The sequence below is a fragment of the Phoenix dactylifera genome, chromosome 5 (genome assembly GCF_051530095.1).
Source record: "Phoenix dactylifera cultivar Ajwa chromosome 5, Ajwa_hap1_PhDact_Kaust_v1.1, whole genome shotgun sequence".
NCBI lineage: Eukaryota > Viridiplantae > Streptophyta > Magnoliopsida > Arecales > Arecaceae > Phoenix > Phoenix dactylifera.
Window position 1 is genome coordinate 39,742,133 of NC_143194.1, and position 14,136 is coordinate 39,756,268.

At 39.4% G+C, this 14,136-nt stretch overlaps 2 protein-coding genes across 4 annotated transcripts; both read left to right on the forward strand.

Annotated features, from left to right (window-relative positions):
• Positions 1–995: 995 nt before the first annotated feature.
• On the forward strand, positions 996–6,703 carry LOC113462836 (uncharacterized). Of its 2 annotated transcripts, XM_026805290.4 has the most exons (3): positions 996–1,171; positions 1,754–1,892; positions 6,342–6,703. In XM_026805290.4, the coding sequence occupies exons 1-3, from the start codon at positions 1,145–1,147 to the stop codon at positions 6,572–6,574; spliced, it is 399 nt and encodes a 132-aa protein (XP_026661091.2). In that variant the 5' UTR covers positions 996–1,144; the 3' UTR covers positions 6,575–6,703. The 2 variants fall into 2 exon arrangements, 1 of the variants encoding a protein (XP_026661091.2); XR_003386005.4 differs by lacking the exon at positions 1,754–1,892 and having other exon boundaries at positions 1,033–1,171; positions 6,342–6,482.
• A 2,138-nt stretch (positions 6,704–8,841) lies between these two features.
• Positions 8,842–14,116, forward strand: LOC103708773 (putative prolyl 4-hydroxylase 7). 2 transcript variants are annotated; one of them, XM_088722876.2, is made up of 7 exons: positions 8,842–9,008; positions 11,814–11,944; positions 12,161–12,218; positions 12,289–12,393; positions 12,976–13,033; positions 13,115–13,290; positions 13,569–14,116. In XM_088722876.2, the coding sequence occupies exons 4-7, from the start codon at positions 12,313–12,315 to the stop codon at positions 13,944–13,946; spliced, it is 693 nt and encodes a 230-aa protein (XP_088579002.2). In that variant the 5' UTR covers positions 8,842–9,008; positions 11,814–11,944; positions 12,161–12,218; positions 12,289–12,312; the 3' UTR covers positions 13,947–14,116. The 2 variants fall into 2 exon arrangements, with proteins under 2 accessions (XP_088579002.2, XP_088579003.2); XM_088722877.2 differs by having other exon boundaries at positions 8,852–9,008; positions 11,831–11,944.
• The last annotated feature ends 20 nt before the right edge of the window (positions 14,117–14,136 follow it).

Below are 14,136 nucleotides of genomic sequence, written 5' to 3' on the forward strand. Positions count from 1 at the left end.
GTTAGGAAATTTGGGTATTGATGTATCATTTGTTATTATAGATAAAATAACTGTTATTTGGTGATGAATGGTTAATCTGCTACAGGAACATATTGATGGCAAGGTCCTTGTGGTTGTTTATTTTAATTTCCAAGAATTGTTAGAAGATTTGAAAACCCATTCCTTGTTTTTTTATGATTCGGTATCATCTTTTTCCCTCTTCTTCTTGAAGGTTATGAATTTGTCATTTATTAATTATATGAAAAGTAGTTCAATGTGGGAATCTGAAATGGGGCTCCCATTATCTATTAGATACATTATTGCTAATTATGGAGTAATCAACTTTTCTAATTGTGTGGAATTTATTGCTTATTTATTTTTTATTAAACAATTATTTAGATGATTGGTTAGAGTAGTTTAATTAATAAAATTATAAAATTATGGATTGAGCTAGATCTATATTCAAAGCTTGTCGGGCGCGTTAATGTCGAGAGGGGGTGGGTTTCGTGGGTGTTATTCCCCGGCCCGATAAAATGAGACAGAATTTGTGGGCCCAGTAATCATCCACTTTCTGTGTTCCACGTATAAGCATCCGACGCCCCAAGAAACTAACACGTCGCAAGCCCGGATCACCTACCGGCGTAGTTTCTTCTCCTCCGTTCTCTCGTCTCTTGTAGGCAAAGAAAGGCATGGCCGCTAGCCCGCTGCTAAAACCCTAACCTTACGACCAAGGATTTCACCCGCCATGCCCGTCCATCTCGAAACCCACCCCATTCGGCGGCTCCACGCTCGCCGGACCGGCTGGCTCGTGGCTCGTGCTCACCTGATTCTGCTCTCGAGATCCTCTAGTCCCTCCTCGTTGCCGGCGCCGACCAGGGGTGCTGTCCCGGTTTTAAGGTGCTGGCCTTCAGAAAGGGCCGGCCTTTGGATCAACCTTCGGAGCCCGTGTTGGTTTTCCGCCAAGATGGCATCTTGGATCGGTTTCCCCTTCCAACTTTAAGGATTCGTCGGTGGATGACTTCATTTATCTGGAGTCGGGATCCAAGGAGGATACCGACACGGTGTAATGGGATATCGACGACTCTTCTTCTTATTCTTCTTGCATTGTTGGATTGGGCTGTGGGGATGATGGCGGGTTGCTACTGATTGGGCCAACACTGATGCCATGGGGGAATTGGCGATTGCGGGTCATGTACGCAATTCTCTTCCTCTTAATCCTCTGTTGGTTTTTATTGGTCCATTAACTGACGGAAGAACAAATCTTGATCTTTCTTAACAGTGCACCTGAAACCTCTATCTAAAATTGACTTTAACCGACCAATTTAAACTCTTTAGTTGACATTCTATAACCGGCGCTGTGATGAATCCTTGATTGTTAGTTAAAAATTGAAAGAGAAAAAGAGAGAACCTTCTGGCAATCCTGGTGATATCAAGGTAGGGAGAATTAGAAACAAATCTTGATCTCTTTTCCCGGTATGGAAGTCTTTTGTACCTATGAAATTGGGTCATTTTTACCACAATTTTATTGTATCTGTTGATTTTTAGGAGGAACCTTGGTGACCATCTTCTTCTTCTTTTTAATTTAAAGACTTTATATCACCGGAACAAGCTGCTCTTTTTTTTTGCATTTTCAATTAAATCACTCTTTGAATTACTGAATTTCACCTCCTGATGTATGGTAAAAAAGGAACTGAAGTTCATTCTGCCTAAATAATTTTTGTGCTTATAAATTGTTCTATATCACAACTATGGCATTCCTCCTGCCTTTGGTCAGGCTCAGGCATTACTAGAATGGCATAACGTGTGGCATTTCTTTGGGCATTGTGGAGCCTTCCCAATGATGCAGGGAGCCATAAGCAGTGCACAGATGCGTCCTGCAAAAAGAGAATTTATCCTCGAGTTGGTCCTATATGGTTGTGATCCCATTTTATCTCTCTTGCTGTCTGCCTCCCTCGTTATTCGTTAACATTATTGCATAGTATAATTGTATATTAGTGTGCGGCTAGCCATGTCTGCTAACTTCAGTTGGTCAAAATCCAAAGAAAAATATTACTTATTTAGATGCCCATAAACTCCAATGTTAGTCTTGTGATAAGTTATACACAGAATTGTTAGAAGGCTTAATCTTATCACTGTGATGTATGATTTTGAGCAGGTGGTCGTTGTGCTAGTCATTGACAAAGTAAACGTTCGATTCCTTTTGAGCTGTTAGTCAAGATTCATGCCTTGTATATGGAGTTGTCTTGCTGGTTTTATATAGGAATGGAATCGACTTGTTAGATTTTATGAGATTAAGCTGTCTTTTTTTAGCAAGGATCTTTGTTATTGCGTATGGTCTAATAGGTTTAATCTTTATGTGGCACTGATATGCATTAAGACATTCATCACAATGATTTGCAAATCTCTTGAATTGTCAAAATCTGGCATTGTATACTGCCTAACTTCTCATGGTGTATTTTACAAAATTAATTTTGCTATATCAATGGAAAATCGATTATTTCTTTTTCAAAGTTCCTAAAGAATGATTTGGTAATATTTTCTATTTGCTCTTGATATATTGTACAATATTCAAGACTAGAATCAAGGTTCATCGTTTATCGGTACCATTCTATTACAGTGTCAATATGTGGTACGGTAAGGTTTGGCATACTGTATCATATGGTCCAGTATGGTATCGACCGGTATGACAATCCTTGGCCAGAATCTTGCAACATCTCTGGGCAATTGCACTTGTAGTTTCATCCAAAAAAAAGCAAATTTGTTTTAATGAGCAATCTAACTAGTAGATCTTTTTGATTCATGTCAAGTATTATTCTGACAATTAAATCATGTAGGCCAAAACTAGCTAGATTTGCATGGCATGAACAAAGTATGGGATGCAGAAGGTACTTAGGAGGGCACCTCCATCGCCCTCTAATGAGGAGGTCTAAAAGGGTAATAGGCCTTCTAATCCTCTTTTAGGGTTTACACATGCATGGCCAAAGTAAAAGAGAGTGAAAAGAAAAGAGGGAGAGGAGGGGAGGAAGAGGAGAGAGGAATGTGGTTGCCTGGTGCAACTTTGAAGCTCTTTTCTACCTTGTCAAGTAGCTAGTAGAGGGTTAGGGTTAGGGTTTTGGTAGGGAGAGGAGAAGGAAGATGGTGAGGGAGATGGTCTTATTTTGGAGAAGGAATTTCTTGTTTTCTGGATTTTCCCCTATGAGTTTCTTCTTATATTCTTGGGAGAGGGGAGGGGGTATTTACATGGAGAGGTGAGGGATCTTAGAGTTAAAATTTAGAGCGGTAGGGTTGCCCTAAATTCTAAGGTTACAAAAGGGGGATTGTGTGGCTTAATCCTGGTGGCTTTTGGGTATGAGAGAAAACTAGTGAGGAAGCATAAATGGAGGGTTGAGATAATAGAAGAGTGTGCTTTTTTGAATTGTGTTTCTTTAGAGAGCAAAGATTGTGTAGAGAGGGGGGATTGGTTTGAGGCCTATGTTTCAATCTAAAAGGATATAAGGGTTATGGATGATTTGACATGGCTAAATTCTATTGGTTAAGTGGCATGAAGAAAGGATTGAGAAGGTGGATGGTGAGGATTGGAGAAGAGTGTTTTTGTTTGGAATGTGTTTCTTTGGAGGGCTAGGATTGTGTAGAATGAAGGGGGTCTGATTTGAGGGCTATTATTTGATCTAAGGGGATCTAAGGATTATGATGAATTTAAAATGAAAAATTCCTATTGGCTAAGGGGTATGAGAAAGGATTGAAAAGGTGGTTGGTGGGGATTTAACGAGGGTGTGTTTGTTGGGGGATGGAGTTTAATCTGAGGATGAGGAGGGGAGCTAATGGAAGAATTTGATTGGATCTTCCCCTTCTTACAAGGATAGATTAGGTGAAAGGTGAATGAATGGTTAAGATATTGTAGGAGAGGGGGAAGTGATTGAAGATGTAGGTTAGTGGTGGTATTGATGCGAATATTATTAGATATAGGGAAGGGATTAGGGTTGATTAAGTTTTCTAGAGAAAATTTGAGGGGCAAATATTGAGATTAGATATACCAATGCATGTCAAGGATTTGTCATATAAATGGGTAAGATTAGTTATGAGAGAATCTTAGGTTTGTCATTTATAGGAGCTAGGGTTAGATGTGAGGGAGGGAGCATGTGTGAAGGTGGACACAAGGCAATAGGAGAGTGGGAAGGGAGTCAAGTTAGAGGGAATAAAGAGGTGGAGAACTCTTGGGATGCCACTTGGCAAGTTGTCCCAAGGAGAGGAGAATGGTGGGTTAAGATAGGAGTGGTTTGGGGTGCTCCAAGGAGAGGGAGAAAATGGATGGAGGTGAGGATAACATATGGTCTAGGAATTAATTCATGACATTTTGGCTAATCCAAACCTATATTTGGTTCGTGAAGGGTTCCATTTGGAATACAAGCGTGGGACTTGATTAAATTAAATGCATGCATCATGCTTGACCTTTACGACAGGAGCAATTGAGCTAGGTCAAATATTAAGGAATAGAATTGGATGATCTAAGGTTATGATTCAATGTTCTAGGATATGAATCGGTCGGTTTAGCATAGCGATCGGATGATTTAGGATATGGATTTATCGCGTATGATTGGGCACAATCAGGTATGATCTGACTTGATGGGGGTATGATCAAGTGTAATCGGGAGGGTTGAATTGGTTAGATTGAGGTTGGGTAAGGTTGAGATTGAATCAGATGGATGATACAAGGTTTAGGTATTATTTGATGGGTTCAGGTTCAATCGGGTGGCTAAGGTCAGGATCGGGTGATCTAAGGCTATGGATGGATTGGATGATGTGGGTGGGATTAAGTTGGACTATAGATCGTCTAGGAAAGGGCCTGGATTAGACAGGATTAGGCTATCAAGTTGGAGTGGGTGGAATTAGGCTAGAATTGGTCAAAGGAAGGGATAGGTTGAGGTGGGTTAAAGTTAAGGTTGAGTGACATTTTAGGGTATTATAGGTTTAAGGACAAATGATAGGGTTTATTGCCACTGAGCAAGGAAGTCCGGGGGAAAATATTTAAAAAATGGGAGTAGAAACTGGGATGGAGTCAAAATGGAAGAGTTCCCGTTATATGCTTATAGATAATGGGTAAATTGGCTAAAATAAATGAATTTTAATAATTTGTAAAAGACTAAGATTATATGGATAATTGAAGTCTTTTTTCATTTTTTGGATGAAGAAAAAGGAGGGCTCATGTACTCTCCCAGTAATTACAATCTCTCATAGGAAGTGCCATTGCATCAGCCTGTGCTAACACAACTAACTTGGGCGGGAGACCACCAATCCTTTGATGCAGCTCTTGTTCAAACTAAGTAATAATGATGATTTTGACTTAATGGAAGATGCATGTTTGATATTTTAGTATGCGTTGCACCGCCCTTGGGATATTTCCATTCTGGTTGTCTTCATGCTACTGATTGTTGATCTGCGATGAATACTTGTGTTCTGCACTAACTGATTGAGAGATTCTTTATCTGATAGAACTAGATAAAGTAATAGACTGGTTGACAGTCTCTAACTTGACTGTAGGGAAGGCTTCTATAAGTGATTTGTCTTCATGATGATGTAGATGAAATCATAAAAAGAACACTTAACTCTTTGGTGTGGTATCCAGTTTTTAAGGTTAGGGCAGGACCAACTATTCTGGAGTTTCAAACTCCCTGTATGAGTTGGAAATCGAAGTACAGTACACTTAGGGAAAGGGGTTAGAAAAGGATATAATCAAAATAATTGCACAAACTTACATGCATGGAATGTCTCCCACTTCTTTCCATGCCAGGCAGCAAGAGACATCAATCCAGTTTTTAACTCAATACCCATTCAATATGGTGTTCAAATAATTAGATGTAATACTAATTCTTTTCTAGTGTTATAACCATGTTTATTAAAAATAACATCATATGGTCCAATCTTCACCATGTTACATGAATGAGGGGATAAGACTGCAATTATTTTCCAACCTTTAGTTGACACTATGTGGAGGATCCCAAGCTCAGATCAGAAAACAGGAGGATTGACTATTTTTGAAGTTGATGTTATTTGGTGAATTGTGAGAACCTGTACGAGCTCGGATGTATGTGCATGAGCTTGGATGCATTCATGCTTGTATATAATTAGTTAGTTGTACGGGGTGAGCAAAATTTTAATTGAACTACTAGAATATACAGCAATGCGTGCTTGTAAAATTCTAAAGCCCTTTCTTCATATGTTGCAAGCTTGTTATTGCAGGTAATCTTGTAAGTTTTACTCTGATGTGCATTAATAAGGTTGTGCAAGCTGACCCCAAGTAGATGCAGTTAGGCTCGTCAGTTATTCTTGTGTCTGACAACATTGTTCCTGATGTGTTTATATAGATGCTCAATGGCACAGCAGAGAGGATGTCAAGAAGGCATCGACCTTTGCTGAATGCAAGAAAGCACAAAGAACCGTGGATCCGCTACCTTCAAGGTCAACCAAATGTGCAAGGGTGTTGCGAAAGATCAGAACTTCTCATCGGACTTCAATGCCGAAGCGGGAAGCTGGCTCCAATGATTATTTCTATACCCTTTGCCGCCGCTCATCATCTGATCTCTTCATGGGTTCATGAAGGTGCACCTGATAACCCCGAATTCTAGCGGAAGCAGTTGAATTATGTTTTGTCACTTGATTTTTACTGTTGATTAGCATCTGTCATCTGACAGCTTGGCTGACAAACTGCTGAACTGAGGTCCTTGACTGGGCCTATAAAACCAGGTTTTGATTCTCACTTTTTTCTGTACATCGGCACCTCACCTCGTTGGAGTGATCATATTAAGGAACCTAAGCTATTGTTTTGCGGGTTTCATGTTTTTTGTATTATGTGGCCTGTGTATCATAAAATTGTCGTTGAATAATTTGCAATTACAGCATGCTATTTATTCTCTAGAGAGATTTTTTTTTTTTTTGATTAAAAGGTTTAAATTCTGTTGTAGCAAGAGGTTTAGTTTCTTATTCCTTCTCAACATATCAAAAATATCTAGCTTTATATAGAAGAATTTATGAGCTTGGAGTGAGAAGTATTGGATCCTATGTTATCCAAATCACCGTTTTTCTGACAAGTACAGACGGAGATACCTCAGAGTTTCTTCCTTCGGGGGCAATACGATTTCGGTCATGGGTGGAAGGCTTTATAAAGCCAATAGAGATGTATAGAAAATTACTCTGACATTGGTCATTTACGTGCATTCCTTCCAAGCTCTCTGCCTGAAAAAAATTATTATTGATAAATGCCGCATTCTTTTGTCCATAAAATCCGTGCTCCATATTTATTTCTTCCAACGAATAGCCGAACAGTGGTTTTAAAGTAACAGGAAAAATTTTTGAAGCCATCAGTGGTGGTAAGATCCTCAGCTCTATGAAGTTGCTTTATCACAGAATTGAGCACTGGTGTGTATGGGGGGAACATCATTATATTAGATTCTCATCTGGTTGCAATATTCTTTCCAATCTATTCTTAAAGAATTCTACCCGGTCTATTTGATTTTTTGGATTGAGGCATAAGTTGCCATGAATGGCTGCCAAGTCACTATGGTGATCGGTTTCTTATTTTTTATAAACCAATTGGCAGACATCAGGCTAACGTTCCGAAGAAATCGGCAACTTCCATCACACTTCAACAATTAAACAGTCAACATGACCTTTAATTTTTAAGTTGAGGTAATAGTTGCTACCTTCATGTAAACCTAAGTTTAAGTTGAGAGCATATTTGATTGAGAGGAGTTGGACATTAGAATGGGAATAAAAATAAAATGAAAATTAGTGGCTCATGATGAGGAGAAGAGTACATCACATGATTTTATAAAAAATCCTTAGAGGGCAACTAGTGCTCATACGGCCACGGTCATTACGTTGGTTACGCCAGCACGACAGTAATTACACGATTAACACTTCTAATATGTTGAACCATTTCCATACAATTATTAACTAATGCAAGGTTACTCAATGGCTATTACAGACGAGCCTGTTATCACGTGATTACTATGGTTTGATTTCGGCAACGGACACTAACCCCATCCTATTTATAGAGGAGAATGAAGAATCCTCGAGTAAGTCACTCGGCCTTTTAACTCTTTTACTCTCTTTCTCTCGATTATCCTGAATTCAACTAATTTGAGCGACAGAGGATTTCAGCAAAAAATCTCTAACAAGCAGACTTTGTTTCAAGTCAAATCAACATTCAAAAGGTAGTTCTCATCACAGTGCTTGCCAAATCCCCTCAACATCCTTCTCCTACGATTGCAAAGTGACATCCTTCTCAATTGACCTTGGATTTCAGCAGCAATAGTTCCCATCCCAACAATTTGGTTGGAGAGAGAGAGTCTCATTTCCATATTGATTCGAGGGAAGAATGAAAATGTCCTAATCCTCCAAAATCTAATTCCTACCCTCTTCTAATTTTCAAATTTTATTCTAATTCTGATTTTGATTCAAATCATGAACAAAACATGTTGGGGGATATGGCTATTCTGTATCCTATCATTCAAATAGATTTCATTCATCAAGCTGGACCGCTAGAAGAATAAGCAGCTATGATTAGGGCATGCATCACATGTAGGATATAATTCCTCATAATTTCTCCTGTGGTGGGGGGGGTTTGATTATGATTGGAGTCAGCCTTGCGGTCGTGTGAAGAGTCCGCCCCCCGAGAGAGGGGTTGGCGCGGCAACGCGCGCGCGCGCGCGCACGAAAACGAGCATTAGCTTGAAAGAGTAATAAATGCAAGTGAAAAAGCTAAAGTCGGCCGTTCGGTGTGCCGACTTTCCGCATGCTCCTGCGTGGGTCAGGGTACTCGTCATCAGATGCGTGGTACCCTCTAATGATAAATGGTAAGCACCGAGAATAGCTCATTAATAAACAAGGAGCCAAAAAATATTGAAGAGAAGACACGCGAAAGGGGAGGAGCTAACGGCTTAGAAATCCAGCATTTGGATGGCATCTCTTCTTCCCTTCTTTCTTCTCTTCTTGGTCTTCTCCGGTTCCTCGCACATGTGCTCCTCTCGGAAGTAAGTCTTCAAGATCCCCACTCTATCTCTTACTTAGGGTTTATGGTTCTGTAGTCCCCAATTGGTTCCTTTATTTTCTGTTCCTCTGCCTGATCTCGATTGAACAACTGGTACATTTCGGTTCTTGATGGAATCCCATGGGTGAAGGATGATTTATGATGGGGACTCATGCATTCTTGGTCGCTGGTGATGCGGTTTTCGGTCAATTTGATGTAAAAAGAATCTGACGGGAGGGGCTGCTCTAGTTTTCTACAATGATTGCTTTGAGATGAGTCGGTTAGTACTTGTTGTTGAATTCCCTTAAAGATCAAATCTTGGAAGGGATCGTTCCGGCAATGTGTAGAGAGAAGGATTACTTGGTAATTACCGTTGACGACTTTTGACAGCGGTGGCATAGGGATTTTGTGGAGTCGTTGTCTAGTATTTTTACAAACTAAATTTTCCTGCTGAGTTATATGATTGGAATCTTTGTGATCAATGCAGAAATATGAAGATTTCAGTTCGTCTGAATATAAATATGAATTTCTTGGTTTTGTTTTTCTTCTTCAATCGGATACTGATGAAATCAAATCCCGTAGGAGAATGATTGTGGGAAGAGTTTTGATTTTGGAATAAAGCATTTCCTGATCATTGATGATGTGGGTTTCTTTATTGATTGGAGTTATGTAAGTTTCTGAATTCTTGTTGATTTCCATTAAAGATCAAATCTTGAAACGAATTGGTCCGGTGATGTGGAGAGGGAGAAACTATTGGTCTTTACCGATGAAGGTTTTCAATAGGTGTGCCTTTAAATATTTAAACTAGTTTTTGAACCTATTTATATGAAACTTCATTTCCCTGCTAAGACATAAAATTAGAACCTTTATGATCTAAAGGCTTAATTTCAGACTTATGATAAACTAAGCCTCCAGAACTGAAATGAGATTTTTGATGTCTCTGTAGAAGTGTAGAAACATCATGTAGGGCCAATTTTGCTCCTTTCCCATTGATTATAAATGGCTCTTGATAACTGCAATCATGCACTTTGGGAGGTTTTTTCTTGCCCCCAGGTAGATGGCAAGCTCTATGCTGAAACTATGTGTTTGGCTAGTTTGCTTGTAACCCTATCACTGTTCTCATATCTGCAATATGCTTGCATAACCACCAAGCTGATGCGACTTTTGCCTCAATTTTTGCAGTTGGCATGCATTATTAATCTACGTTGAAACCTTTCATTTCCATTTCATCATTAATTCAATCATATTTTTTCTTACATGTCTTGAGGCAAGTTGTTTCCTAATCTTTTTCATGTAATTGTTCAGCACGACTCTGTAGGAACAGATTGATGGGACCAGTCACACTCTTTGCCTCTTGAAAAAGGCTACTAAGTTATTTGACCTGGTTGAAATTTTAGGAATGGCTTGTCCTGTAGGTTTCTTTTTGAAAAATCTAAAATGTTTTTATTGTGTGGAATTTTTATGGGCTATTTATGAAAGAGAGTCCTACATGGGACTCCATTACTTAAGTTAATAAATGATCGGTCAAGACACGCCTTACAAGAATGAATTGAAGGCATGATCTGTAGATGCAACCCTAAATTTACGGAAGAAGGCAAGTACATTGGTTATCATTATAATGCAAGCATGATGAAAAGATAACAAATTGAAAATAGGATGCAAGTGCAGACAACGGGAGATAAGTCAAGGTCTATCAGGTTTATCGTTGGGCTTGGGGTTCCAACTGTAATATGTTTTTCCATGATCTTTACCAGGTTTATCGTTGGGCTTGGGGTCAAGGTCTGCCGTACCGGCTGGTGCGTACCGGTACCGCCCTGAACCGGTATCGGATCAACATGGAATCCGGTACCGGGTGCTTATCATTGGAGAACTGGTACGTGACCGGTACGAGACCGATACGGGCCGGTACGGGATCGGTACGGGACCGGCACGGGGCCAATATGTGGAACCCCAAAACTCGGCCATTCAATGGGACCAGTACATGACCAGTACCGTACCGATACCGCCCGCTACCGGTACGCCGACTAGTAACGGTACGGCGGGCCTTGCTTGGGTTCCTTGACTTGCTTATCTAGCCAATGAAAAGTCCATCAGGACCATCACAGCCTTGTATGCAATCTTTAACTTTAAAAGTTACAATTTTAGATCAACAATGATTCTAGTGTTCAAACTGGGGTGGTAATGAGCTTTGTGGTCTATTCTTCTATCAGAAACTAGGGACCTCATATATGCTGGGATGTCCCTTGTTACCTGGCACACTTATTTCTCTTGTTTTCTTAGATAATTAACACCTCTAATTAAGGTAAAAGGGACAATATGATGGTAAGATTCTGTTCTCTATATTGGCTGTAATTGCTTGACTACTATGCTGTTCATGTCTCTGAAGAAAAACTACATTCATTCTGAATATATATGAGTTAATGTACTTGAATTGCAGTATCATGAGTTACCAAAAGTTGTCTTACCAATAAGAAAATGAATACGTGCATTATTTTTTGGAAGTACTGATTCATAATGATTGTTCTATTTTTTTGGTTGCTTTCTATTGCTCTATTCAGAGGCTGTTAAATGTATTGCTCTCACTTACATATTCCCTGAGTTTTGGTTAGTTTGCATTGATTTGGCCCTGGAAGTGAACCACCGGCAAAGCAGGACTCATATAGCCATATACAATTTGATAAAGTAATACTCCTTGTATGTACCCAAAAAAAAGGAGTAATACTTCTTGTTTATGCTTATTTATGGGAATTTGACACACATCTCAATGCACTAAGTTGTCTAATTCATTCGCTTAAGATGTTAGCTTCAGTTATTGTGCTATTGCAGGGTGGAATTGGGAATTAAGGCGGCAAAACACGAGCATCATTTGCATCCAAATATTTCAACTTTATCCACTGGATTTGACCCCTCAAAAGCAGTCCAAATATCATGGCATCCAAGGTCAGTTGAAATTAGAGGTGCCGAGTCATCTCATGCTTAATCTAACATGTTTAGTGATTTTTTTTGAAACTTTCTTTCATGGCCACTTTCATTCATTAGCACTGTTTATGGGAATACATGACATTTGAGACATAAAGTAGTATGAATTCTCAATTAAAAAAAATGTCTTAGTCATCTTTTGTTTGTTAACCACTTGACATTTCTTCCTTATGTTAGGGTCTTCTTATATGAAGGTTTTCTTTCTGATGAAGAGTCCGATCACCTGATTTCTCTGGTAATTTCCTTCTCTTTCACTTTTTCATTGTGCCACAATGCACCTCATATCCTTTTTTTTGTGAGTGCAGGCAAATGGTAAGCTAGAGAAATTAATGGTGGCTGACAATGACACAGGACATATTATACCGAGCAGTGACTGTACATGCACTGGGATGTTCTTGTCCAGGGCTCAAGTGAGTCGAGTGTCAATCCTCTTCTTTTTTTTTTGGTTGACCGCTTCCTGATGATTGAAAAGTTTGAATATTTGGGGCTTTTGCTTGCCTTAAAAAATCATGTTGGGGATAGTTGCATTCTTATTGGACCCTAATTTGTTTTCTAAACTCTATATAGTCAATGGAGTAGTTGCAGTGTTGCAACATACATCCTTAAGAGTAATGATCCAAGCAGCATCTGTTAGGTTCTTTCCTGTATCTGAATATGGTATGTTAGGAGTACTTTCCCCTCCCAATATCATCTGTGATTCCCTTGGCCCATATATAAATTACTAGCACCAATCACCACAGTGTCTCACAGGGCTTGCATTCACCCGATCTCTCATTCTATATTTGGTACTGTGGTCTGCAATATATAGCTATTCATTGAGTCATGTGGCAAATTATTATTTTTTATTTTTTATTTTTTTATTTTTTGGTGCAACGGCAGCTTACACACGCTGGGCATGGGTACAGCCAACAAAATCAGAAAAATGTGGCAAATTATTTAGTAGTCATTTTCATTCAATTCACTATTTTTATATAAGTTGTCCGGCTATTCAGGATGCAATTGTCTCAAAGATTGAGGAAAGAATATCAACATGGACCTTTCTTCCAAAAGGTATCACTGTAAGCCTCATTCATCTTCTAGTTCTTTCTGCTCTTAAGTTCTTGTATTAATTCATAGTCACGTGGTGTTCAGAAAATGGAGAGGACATTCAGATTTTGCATTATGGGATCAATGAAAGTTATCAACCACATGTGGACTACTACCAAGATAAATCCAAACTGACATATGGTGGGCACCGTATCGCAACTATTCTGATGTACTTGTCTAATGCTACTCAGGGTGGTGAGACAATTTTTCCCGTGTCAGAGGTGAGAAAACTGATTCATGTATGTAATTTTCTCTTTTTACCATCCTTGTTACAGCAATGTGAGATGGATCAATTGTCGAGTATCTATCCCTAGCGCAACTCTTGGCCATGGGTTATTTGAATTAAAGGCTGTTGATGATTATTTTATAGATGCTGATGCTACTCGGTGTTTCATAGCTACAAGCAAATTGAGTGTGGTTAGATAATTTATTTTTGTGGACTTTGGGTGGATATAAACCTATGAATCTAATCCAATGCTTTAATCACTGCAATCTGCAGTTAAAAGATGTGCAAGTGAAGGATGAGACATGGTCTAGCTGTGCGACTGAGGGTTATGCAGTAAAACCTGTCAAAGGCGATGCTCTTCTCCTTTTCAATCTTCATCCTGATGCCACAGCCGATCAAAGTAGCCTTCATGGTGGTTGTGCTGTGCATGAAGGAGAGAAATGGACCGCCACGAAATGGATCCATACGAGAACCTTCAACCCAAGGAAGCCTTTATTTTTGCCCGGTGATGAGTGTACAGATGAGGATGACAATTGTCCCCACTGGGCTGCCACTGGGGAGTGCCAGAAGAATCCAGTCTTCATGTTAGGCACTCCAGACTACTATGGATCATGCAGGAAGAGCTGTGGTGTGTGCTCACAGTTTCTTTAGATTTGTGCAAATATGTTGATGCACGCTGAGGCAATGCATGAAGGAATGCTGGCAATTGGTTTCATAAATTGTATATTATGTTAAGATCTTGCTTGGAATTTGACAATTTTTCGCAGCCTATCTTGCAGCTGCCAAAGCAGTAAAGTGATTTGTCTTCTTTCTGATGTTAACCAACAAGGCCAGCATAGCT

Excerpts from the sequence above, each read along its gene's own strand:
- LOC103708773 (XM_088722877.2), top strand. The coding sequence starts at position 8,935 with ATGGCATCTCTTCTTCCCTTCTTTCTTCTCTTCTTGGTCTTCTCCGGT. Across the intron at positions 12,219-12,288 it reads CCGATCACCTGATTTCTCTG|GCAAATGGTAAGCTAGAGAA; the intron begins GTAATTTCCTTC and ends TTGTGAGTGCAG. Across the intron at positions 12,394-12,975 it reads TGTTCTTGTCCAGGGCTCAA|GATGCAATTGTCTCAAAGAT; the intron begins GTGAGTCGAGTG and ends CCGGCTATTCAG.
- LOC113462836 (XM_026805290.4), top strand. The coding sequence starts at position 1,145 with ATGGGGGAATTGGCGATTGCGGGTCAT. Across the intron at positions 1,172-1,753 it reads AATTGGCGATTGCGGGTCAT|GCTCAGGCATTACTAGAATG; the intron begins GTACGCAATTCT and ends GCCTTTGGTCAG. Across the intron at positions 1,893-6,341 it reads CCTCGAGTTGGTCCTATATG|ATGCTCAATGGCACAGCAGA; the intron begins GTTGTGATCCCA and ends GTGTTTATATAG.